Genomic DNA, 11,113 nt, shown 5'->3' on the forward strand with positions numbered 1-11,113 from the left:
AATGTGACAGATGCTGACCCGACACTCACACAAAGTGACATTCGGTTCAGTGTTTTAAATGCTAACACCAGTTTTAAATTTCCAGTTTGATATATTCAGGGAGGTGCAGTGGTTCCTATAGCCACATCAGGTCACACAGTTCAAGGACCCTGGCAGAAACCTTGAGACAGGTGAGTTTAAATGGGGTTGCTTTCTTCCAATATCAAGTTACAGGCTGCAGGTGTAATGTATTAAGTGTGGGATGTGGCTAGGCCTGCATTTATTATTCATCCCTAATCACCTTGGAGAATTGGCTGTTAGAAATTCATGTCCAAGACAGTGAAGAACCACTAATATACTTCCGAGTCAGAATAGTGTATAGCTTTGAGGCAAACTTTGCAAACGATGGTTTCCTCATGCATCTTCCACCGTTGTCCTTCCAGGTTGCAGAGGTCGTGGATTGGAAGGTGTTATCAGGGGAACCTTGGCTGCTATGCATGTTAATGGTGAAGGGAGAGAACGTTGAAGATGGTGGTTGTGCTGCCAGTCTAGCAGACTGCTCTCTCCTGGGTGGGGTCAAGCTTCTTGAGTGTCATTGGAGCTGATGTCATCCAGATCACACTCCTGACTTGTCCCTCTCGGCTAGGCACTGGGGAGACATGTAGCCAGAATTCCTAGCCTCTGATTGGGCCAATGGTGACTCCATGGATGCTGACAGCTGGATGTTCAAGAATGGTAATAATATTGAACATCAAGGGGTGATAATTATATTCTCTCACATTGGAAATGGTAATTGCCTAGCAATTGTGAAGCACAAACATTAGCGCTATTTATTACCCCTAGCTGGGAGCTTGTCCAGCTGTTTGATCAAAGGGCTCCACCTTTTAAACGTAAGTGATCATTACATTGATTAGATGCATCACAGTACTTTCTTCCATGGATATATGGCTATTATGCATTTAACAGAATTGAGCGTCAGATATTAAAATGTCAACTGGTCACTGTGTCATAGTCATGGAGTCATACAGCACAAAAACAGGCCCTGCAGTCCAACCAGTCCATGCCAAACATAATACCCAAACTAAACGAGTCCTACTTGCCTGCGCCTGGCCCCATGTCCCTCCAGACTTTGTCCTTTAATTTTTTTATTGATCTAAGCTATAGATATCTGTTGAGCCTTTGAAAAAGCAATACAGATAACTCACCCTTTATTTGGCCAAAGCCATGACTGCATTGGGCTCAGCAGGGCTTGATGTATAAAGGAATCTCATTTTAAATGCTTGACCAAATTCCAGCAGCATGACTTATTTACAGTTAGCTTTGAAGGAAATTGTTTGCCTTGTTTAATTGACAGGTTTATTAGACATCAGTAGAATTAAAACATTTTGAAAAATTTTGTTTGGTTGGCTGACTATGTTTACAGATTTATGAGCACTTGAGCAGAATTAGCTCCCTCCCAAATGGTTGCGTGTTTTATTGCAATTTTATGAGCTCAAAAGAGGAGTAAATTGGTTTCAAATACAGTTTGAATGGATAATTGTTTATTTATTTGTTGAGAATTTCAACAACTTCCAGGTGTAATTAGGAAGTACATGATTTGGGTGAGTGAGTATATATGAGGTATGCAAGACGTGAAGGAGGAATGGCACTAAGATGGGGTAAGTATCCGCAATGAACAATCTCATATGCACTGCACCAATGCAATAGCAGATTTCATAACCACTTCTGAGGCAGTGGGATAAGATGGATGTGTTGCACTTAAACTGGAATGGGACCAGAATCCTTCAGAGGGGGTTTGCAAGTGTTGTTGGGGAGGGTTTAAATGAACTTAGCAGAAGGTTAAGCAGGGAAGTGAACAAATAAAGTTGGAAGAGATAGCAAGGAAGTCAAGAAGGCATAGAAATTTCAATATTCTGGTATACAGAGTCTTCAGATGAGCCAAGGAAGGAGGGAAAAGAGGAGGTGGCTATGCAATATTGATCAGAGAATAAATGACAGCAGCGTGGAGGGATGGATCTTAGAAATGAAGCCAAATGGGGAAAACTTAAAAACAAAAAAAGGAGCTTTAAAAATATTAGCACTGTTTTCCTTGGAACAGAAACGTTAGGGTAACGTCATTGAGGTTTTCAAAGTAATAGGTTTTTATATTCCATTTGGAAAATGGATCAATAGCTAGAGGTTATGGATTTAATGATCTCGAAGGGAAATGAGAAGTTTTTTTTCACAGAGCTGTCATGATCTGGTAACATCTCCAAAAAGGTATGGAAGGTGTTTCTAAACATCATTTTAGAAAGTACCTGAGGAGGAATTTACAGAGTATGGTCCAAATGTGATGTGGCAAGGCTCGTCCTATTCTCAAAAACCAGTAAAGGTATGCTGGTCTGATTGAATGTCTACCTCTGCGTAGTAAGTTTTTATTTTTTCTTAAAATAAACTTTTTAAATTCCTAGATTAAATTCAGTTATTTTTAAAATCGCTACTTCACCAGTCCATACCCTGTTAACAAAATTCTTTAGCTTTCTTACGCTACAGATGAGCATGAAGAACAATTACTTAAGATATTGTTAAATATACTACACAGTATTTTGGTTCAACCATTCCAGGACATTAAAAAGATTAATCACGTAATAGTTTCGTGCACTGCATTTTCTAGCATGTTGTTTAAGAATTTAAATGGCAGAATAAAAGGCACCAGTCCATTAAGTCCTAGTCTTTCAGAAACCAATTTATTTAATATTAGAATTCTTTTCTAATTAATTTTAATCTCTTGCAGCTAATTGCAGACTGTAGTTAAAGCTCTAATTTCTTCCCAATCTGGATGTAGGTTAGCTCGCTAAGCTGAAAGGTTCATTTTCAGACGTTTCAACACCATACTAGATAACATCTTCAGTGAGCCTCCGAATGAAGCACTGGTGGTGTAGCCCTCTTTCTATTTATATGTTTGAGTTTCCGAGGGGTTGTGATGTCATTTCCTGTGGTGACATCATTTACTATGGTGATGTCATTTCCGGTTCTTTTTCTCAGGGGGTGGTATATGGGATCCAAGTCAATGCGTTTGTTAATAGAGTTCCAGTTGGAATACCATGCTTCTAGGAATTGTCATGCAAATGTCTGTTCGGCTTGTCCTAGGATGAATGTGTTGTCTCAGTCGAAGTGGTGTCCTTCCTCATGTAAGGATACTAGTGACAATGGGTCATGTTATTTTGTGGATGTTCGGAAGATTCCTTTTGTAGATCAATATTTGGTCCATATATGTTGTTTGCAATCATCCCAACATTAACAAATGAAGCTGCGTTTGAACATTATTTCAATGAGTCACCACACACTACGGCACAGAGAAACTACACAGAGATTAGGAAAATCACATATACAGTGTATTAATAAAGAACGGGTACCCAATGAACTCAGTCTGCCAACTTCTCAGCAACAAACCCAAACAAACAGACAAAACACGTCCAGAAACCCTAGCCACTCTGCCCTACATTAAAGTCATCTCCAAAATGACTGCCAGACTACTCAGACCCCTTGGCATCATGGTAGCCCACAAACCCCACCAACACACTATAACAGCAGCTAACGAACATGGAAGACTCTATGCAGACAACAAGCAAAACTAATGTCATTTATAAAATACCTTGCAAGAACTGTAACAAACACTACATTGGACAAACAGGTAGAAAACTAGCCACCAGGATACATGAACATCAAATAGCCACAAAATGACATGACCTCTCTCATTAGCATCCTTACATATGGATGAGGAAGGACACCACTTCAACTGGGACAACACATCCATCCTAGGACAAGCCAAACAGAGACACATACAAAGTAATTCCTAGAAGCATGGCACTCTAACTGGAACTCTATCAACAAACACATTGACCTGGGTCCCATTTACCACCCCCTGAGAAAAAGAACAGGAAATGACATCACCGTAGAAAATAATATCGCCACAGGGGATGACGTCACCAACTCTCAGAAACTCAAACATATAAATAGAAAGTGGCTACACCACCAGTGCTTCATTCGGAGGCTCACTGAAGATGCTACCTAGTATGGTAACAAAAAGTCTGAAAACAAACCTTCCAGCGCAGTGAGCAAACCTATATCCAGAACCGCAACCTGCGCTACATATCTTCTCAAAATTCGCTTCTTCCCAACCTTCTAAGACGAGTGGCAAAAATTCTCAGGCTACCAATCTAATATTGCAATTTCTATTATTCACTTCTGATGGATTTCTTCTATAGGTGATCTTCCACAATTTCAGTAGGTCCTAGCTGCAGTAGAGACATATTTGACTGGTCAAGTATGAAATTACCACTGAAATGTGAATCCCATTTTTCCTCCGGTTTGTTTCTATTCCAGCCTGCTTGTCATTCCTGGGTTTGCCAGTCTATGCATCTATTAGTAAAGGTCACTGAGAATAATTCATGCTGTTGAAGATAATCAGTCTTCAGGACAATACCACATTTGTTAACACAACTAAGTTTCAGTTCTTCAGAAAGTTTGAGTGCATTCTTAGAAATTGACCATTTTGTTGCTCACAACAGAAGATTTTGGTATTAACCAATAGCTTTGAGGTTTGTACGTACAAAGCAAATTTTTGGGAATCAATTCTTTATTGCATATGTCCCCAAATCTGGGATAGGGAAAAAGAGAAGCTGGTGAAATGGATGAGTTCAGTAAGTAAGAGAAGTCAGCATCTCATTCACCAAAGATCACCTTCCACTTCCAACTAAAAGGAGAAGAACAGCAGATACCTGGGAAGATCACCACCTACAAGTTCTCTTGTATGCCACTCACCATCCTGATTTGGAAATATATCTCCATTCCTTCACTATCACTGGGTCAAAATCCCAGAATTCCTTCCATAGGGGTCTACCTACAGCACATGGACTACAGCAGTTCAAGAAGGCAGCTCACCACCACCTTCTGAATGGTAACTAGGGATGAACAATAAATGCTGGCCAAAGAGTGAATTTAAAAAACATATAATTAAATCACTATTTTAAAGTAGATTTTACTATCTAATATCACTCTACAGAATGGGGATAACAATTTCCTTGCACTCACCTGTTTGTTCAAAATGTCACTTATAAGTTGTAAGTGAAGCTTCAAACAAGTACATTCAGCCTGATAGGTCTTCACAAAGTACTCACTGCTCAAATTGAACCGTGGACGTTTGTGCATGATGTCTGCAATAACTTGGGCTAAGGCAAACCGCTCTTCCACATCAAAAACATGCTGATAGGCTTCAAAATAACTGTCCAATAGCTGAATAAAACAGACAAAAACTTATCAGACATAAATGAACATTTCTTATAAACTCTCCCTGCCCCCATCCATAACCTGATTGTCAGCACACCTCAGGCTGAGAACGAGAAGACAGTGGTAAGCATTGAACCCAAACCAGCTCTCTAGCCAACTTAGCCAACTTAGCCAACTAAGCCCCTTGCTCCCAGCACTGGCAGTGGGTAACAACATGTTGGGTACTCCTTGTGCTGTTCTTCCAACTGCCCTCCCTTTCTTCATGAATGGGACAAGGAGATTAGTACAATTCTAGGCATCCTGATCAATTTAGCTCTCCAGGGTTCAGCTTGATGTGTATGTGTTCATGTGTCTTACAATATGTTTGCCATTTTTAAAATTTAGATTTGAGACACTAAATTATTACACTACAATAAAACATAACCTCTTTGAAGTATGTATTGTGCACTGTATGTTATCTATATGGACACGACAACATATGCATCATGCAGGCCATAAAGAACATAGCACAGACCTCAATAAGCTGCTTTCATTTCCTCAATCTCCATATTGATTTGTTAACTTTAACACTGCTCTCAATTACTCACATAATATGCAAAGACCACAATAAATGGTTTATTCTTTTATCCAATGATCTCATTTATCTCCTGTTTCATCAAGAGTGAAATCTGTTGATTCTGCTCCCAGAACCTTATTCATCTATTCACCTGTCGTTTATTCTCCAGAAATGCTGCTTCACACCTCCACAGATCAAACAAAACAGCAAAGCGATCGACAGTCAAGTGGGCCCAGGTTGGAAGATCATTATCCCCACACTGCGACCCTCCCACAGAGGAACCTTGACAAGTCCTCTGACCTTTCAAAAATGAATGGACAGAAATATTAGTTCAGCAGTAAGACAGTGTGTGTGAATGCTGCTGTATTTTATAACTATTTAATAAAAGAAAATTAAACTAAAGGATATGTTCCCCATTTTATATATATTTCAAATGATAAATGCTGATTGCCATCACTGATTGTGGTCTAACAGGTTTATTTGGAAGCATTAGCTTTCGGAGCGCCGCTCCTTCATCAGGTGGTTGTCAGGAAGGAGCAGCGCTCTGAAAGCTAGTGCTTCCAAATAAACCTGTTGGACTATAACCTGGTGTTGTGTGATTTTTAACTTTGTCCAACCCAGTCCAACACCGACACCTCCAGGTCATGACTGCAGATGGCTTTTCTGCTCCTCAGTAATATTTAGGTTACAATATTGCATGTAACATTCTTTCCCTAGCATTCAGAATATTTTTTAATTTCTTTGTTCATGAGATACAGGCATTACTGGCTCGCCAGCATATGTTTTCCATCCTTAGTTGTCATTTAGAAATAGTGAGAGCTGCATTTGTCCAGACAAGTGGAGAGTACTCTATCATACTCCTGACTTGTGCCTTCTCTGATACCTCCCACCCCTTCCTGGACCTCTCTCAGTTTCTGGCAACTGACTCAACACTGACATCTATTTCAAACCCACTGACTCCCACAGCTACCTTGGCTACATCTCTTCCCATTCCCCTCCAGTAAAAATGCAATCCCTTACTCCCACTTCCTCCACCTCCACCGTATCTGCTCCCAGTATGAGTTATTCCACTCCATGACATCTCAATTTCCAATCCCCCGTGATCTACAATGCCCTCAATCGTATCTCTTCTATTTCCCGCACTTCCACCCTTGAACCCCACACCCCTAACCACAACAAGGATAGAATCTCCCGGTCCTCACATTCCACCCCATTAACCTCCAAATCCAGTGCACCATCGCCTGCCATTTTCACCACCTTCAGTCAGACCCCACAATCAAAAACATATTTCCCTCCCAAACCCATCTGCATTCCATAGGGATTGTTCCCTCCGTGACTCCCTTGTTCGGGCCAGACTCCCCACCAGCACCCCCTCCATACCTAGCATGTACCCATGCTGCCACAGGAGGTGCAAAACCTGTGCTTACATCTCCCCCCTCACCTCCCTCCAAGGCCCCAATGGATCATTCCAAATCTGGCAGAGATTTACTTACATATCCTCAAACCTCATTTCCTGCATCCAGTACTCTCGATGTGGTCTCCTCTGCATCAGAGAGACCGAGCGCAAACTCGCAGAACAGTTTGGGGAACATCTCTGGTTGTTACGTATCAACCAACCCCACCTTCTGGTGGCCATCTGTTTCAACTCCCCCTCCTGCTCCCCTGTTCTTATGCCCATCTGGGTCTCCTCCACCACCTAGAAAAGGCCACCAGCAAACTGCAGGAGGAACACCTCATCTTCTACCTCGGGAACCTACAGCCATGTGGCCTCAACATGGAACTCACTAGTTCCAAATCTCCCCACCCCCCACCTCATCCCAGATCCAGCCTACTGACTCAGCTCTGCCCGCTTAACCTGACCTATCTGTCCATCTTCCTTTCCCACCTACCCACTCCACCCTTCCCACTGACCTATTACAATCATGTTCTACCTGTGTCCACCTATCACCATCCAACCAACCTTCCCCCCACAAGCCCCGCTCCTCCCCACCCTATTTATTTCTCAGCCCCCTTCTACCTCCCCAGTCCTGATGAAGGATCCTTACCAAAACATTAACTCTCCTCCTCCTCGGATGCTGCCTGACCTGCTGTGCTTTTTCCAGCATATTTTATTGGCCCTTGTACACAGAGGTGAGTTACTCACTGCAGGGTTCCTAGCCACTGATTTGCTCTTGTAGCTTCAGCATTTATATGGCTTGTTCAGTTGAGTTTCTGGTCAATGGTTACCTGCAGGATGTTAACAATGGGGCAATCTGTGATTGTAATGCCACTAAATGTCAAGGACTGGATCATCTCTTACACATGATGGTCATAGCCTGGCATTTGTGTGGCATAATTGTTACTTGTCCTTTGTCAGCCAAAGCCTGGATACTGTCCAGATCTTGTATTTGAACGTGACTGCTTCAGTATCTGAGGAGTTGCGAATAGTGCTGAACATAGTGCAGTCATCAACGAAAATACCCACTTCTGATCTAATGATGGAGGGAAGGTCACAGATGAAGCAGCTGAAGATGGTTGAGTCTAAGACACTACCCTGAGGAACTCCTGCAGAGCTGCCTTGGAGCTGAGATGACCAACCTCCAACAACCACAACCATCTTTTTCTGTGCTGTGTTGATTCCAAGCAGTGCAGTTATCACTTTAATTCCTATTGACTTGAATTTTGCTCAGGCTCCTTGATGCTACACTCAGTCAAATGGTGTTAAGGCTGTCACTCACACTTCATCTCTGGACTTCAGTTCCTTTGTCCATTGTTGAACCAAGACAGTAATGAGGTCAGGAGCTGAGTGACCCTGGCGGAACCCAGACAGGGTGTCACTGAGCAGGTTACTGCTGTGCAATTGATGCTTGATAACACCATTGATGACGCTTTCCATTAATTTTACTGATGATCAAGAGTAGACTGTTGGGCTGGTAATTAATGGGATTTGTCCTGCTATTTGTTGCAGAAATCTACAACACAAAATAAGGCCCATCAGCCCATCAGGTCTGCCCATAGCCTTGTATACCTTAGCATTGCAAGTACACGTTTAAATATTTCTTAAATGTTTCTTACTGCCAGTGAGTTGCAGAATCTCAGCACCCTCTGGGTGAAAAGGATTGTCCCCACATCCACTCTGCACCTTCTGCACCTTAAATCTACGTCCCCAGTCATTGATCGTCCATCGGGGAAAAGTTGCTTCGTCTCTACCCTATCTGTGCCCCTCATAATGTTATACATCTCAGTCATGCCCCCTTTCAATCTTCTCTGCTCCAAGGCAAACAATCCCAGTCTATCCAATCTCTCTACATAAACTGGAACTCTCCAGGCCAGGCAACATCCTGGTAACTCTCCTCTGCCCCATCTCCAGTGCTATCACATCCCTCCTACAATGTGGGTTCCGGAACTGCACACAATACTCTAGCTGTGTGTGGACAGGACCTGGACAATTTTCCACTTTGTTGGGTAGATGCCTGTGATGTAGCTATACTTGAACAGTCTGGCTAGAAGTGTAACAAATCTTGCAGGACACTTTTTCATTACTGTTACCGGAATGTTGTCAGGACCAATAGACTTTGCAGTACCCAGTGCCTCCAACCATTTCTCGGTAACACGTAAAGTGAATTGAATTGTTCGAAGACCAGCATATGTAATGTTGGGAATCACGAGGAGGCCAAGATGGATCATCCACTTGGTACTTCTGGTTGAAGATTGTTACAAATGCTTCAGCCTTTACCTTTTGCACTGATGTTCTGGACTCCCCATTAATGAGAATGGGGATATTTGTGGGTAAGTTATATATTTGGCCATTCTTATGCATTCTTACATGCTCAGGTTTTGTGATTCATTCTGACGCTATTTCACTTGTGAGGGTTTCATGCAATAGTAATGCTATTGCTCCTACAGGTTTGTGAGAAAACATTTTGCACAGGAAAGACAGTGATCCTTTAAAGGAGAGAAGCAGTGTGAGGGGAGTCATTACAGCTGGAGGGGAGACACACACGATGATTCATCACCTACCTTTCTCAATATATTGGGTCACAAGGAGTAGCAACTGGTTTTCTAACTCTGTTAGATCCTTTATTGCCACATCATAGACGATATAAATCCCTCGCTGATCCTGAGTGTGAATGACACCCTCTTCACTTGTGTAGAAATCATCATGGTTCTCAATCTCTGAGAACTCCATAAATTCAGTCACACACCTCTGGAAGCAGGATGATAAACATTGGTCAATAAGGTACCCTCTTGACACTGTTTCTTTCTACAAGGAAGTAAGCCCAATTTGTACCTTTATTTTAAAGACAGAGTGGCCTTTATGCTGTTCTGAACCTTCATCCAGAGTTTTACAAGTTGCTGTTCGTATTATCAAGCCACTGAGTAGAATATGGAACTGAGAGAAAAGGATGTCCCAAATCTATCATAGCAACACTTTAAACTTGAGCAGATTAAAGTGCTGCATGTTTCTGTACCCTTGTGTCAGGATCACAAGATGCTCACCTCAGGCAGCTACACAACTAGCAAGCTCACTTGCTAACAAGCTACTCCAGATAATTCACACATCAATAGGGAGCATGAGCAACTGGAGCTAGAGCAAATGCAGACAGCAACAAAGATGATATTTCATTTTAGTGAATGTGTTTCCAAGGCATAAATTCAGGATTGATTTACAAAATAAACTGGGGAGCAATAAATCAAGATTCATAGCAAATACAAAAAGAATGGTGAAGAGGCTGAATGGAGATAAAACATGATGTATGATAATGGCAGAATGATGTAACTTGTTACAAGCAGTGTGCAATCTCAATCACATTTTTTCATACATTAACAATTCTCGTCGATTAACATTTGCTTCCTGTCACACCAATTCCAATATGTATAAATTGGTTAATTTCATTAACCACTGGTTGACTCACCTGGGCCAGTCAGCCCTGCTGTGCACTTCCCTCAGCTGCAACATTGACTTTGTGACACTGCTCTCCTCAATCATGCCAACATTATCTCCATCCTTGATACTGTCTTGATCCTTCGAACTGGTACACTTCACAGCAGCTGCCTCCACATCATGCACACCCCTATCGGCATCGGGCTGACTCATCATTGCTGCTGCCTAACAGTAGTCACTAACCCAACCCATCAAAAGTCCAAATCACAACCCCTGCATCACCGCTCGACTAACCACTATTTTTCACTTGTTACCAAGTGCGCTTGCAGAATCAATGACCAAGATCTGGTAGTCTCTGCAATAACATTGATTAGGCCACTTTTGCAATATTGAATGCAATTCTGGTCTCTCTCCTATCGGAAGGATTTCATGAAACGTGAAAGGGT

The 11,113-nt window shown here is 42.0% G+C and overlaps 1 protein-coding gene across 1 annotated transcript in view; it reads right to left on the bottom strand.

Moving 5' to 3' along the window:
• Positions 1-10,880, bottom strand: part of LOC132835226 (uncharacterized) — a gene marked incomplete at its 3' end in the record, with an annotated part of 44,961 nt that extends 34,081 nt beyond the window's left edge. The window contains exons 1-5 of the mRNA XM_060854596.1: positions 10,699-10,880; positions 9,803-9,987; positions 7,450-7,470; positions 5,955-6,085; positions 5,053-5,253 (exon numbers count right to left, since the gene is read on the bottom strand). Of these exons, the coding sequence (XP_060710579.1) occupies positions 5,053-5,253; positions 5,955-6,085; positions 7,450-7,470; positions 9,803-9,987; positions 10,699-10,880 (720 nt within the window). The remainder of the gene's footprint in view (positions 1-5,052; positions 5,254-5,954; positions 6,086-7,449; positions 7,471-9,802; positions 9,988-10,698) is intronic.
• Positions 10,881-11,113: the final 233 nt, after the last annotated feature.

Source organism: Hemiscyllium ocellatum, chromosome 3, assembly GCF_020745735.1.
Source record: "Hemiscyllium ocellatum isolate sHemOce1 chromosome 3, sHemOce1.pat.X.cur, whole genome shotgun sequence".
NCBI classification, from domain to species: Eukaryota; Metazoa; Chordata; class Chondrichthyes; order Orectolobiformes; family Hemiscylliidae; genus Hemiscyllium; species Hemiscyllium ocellatum.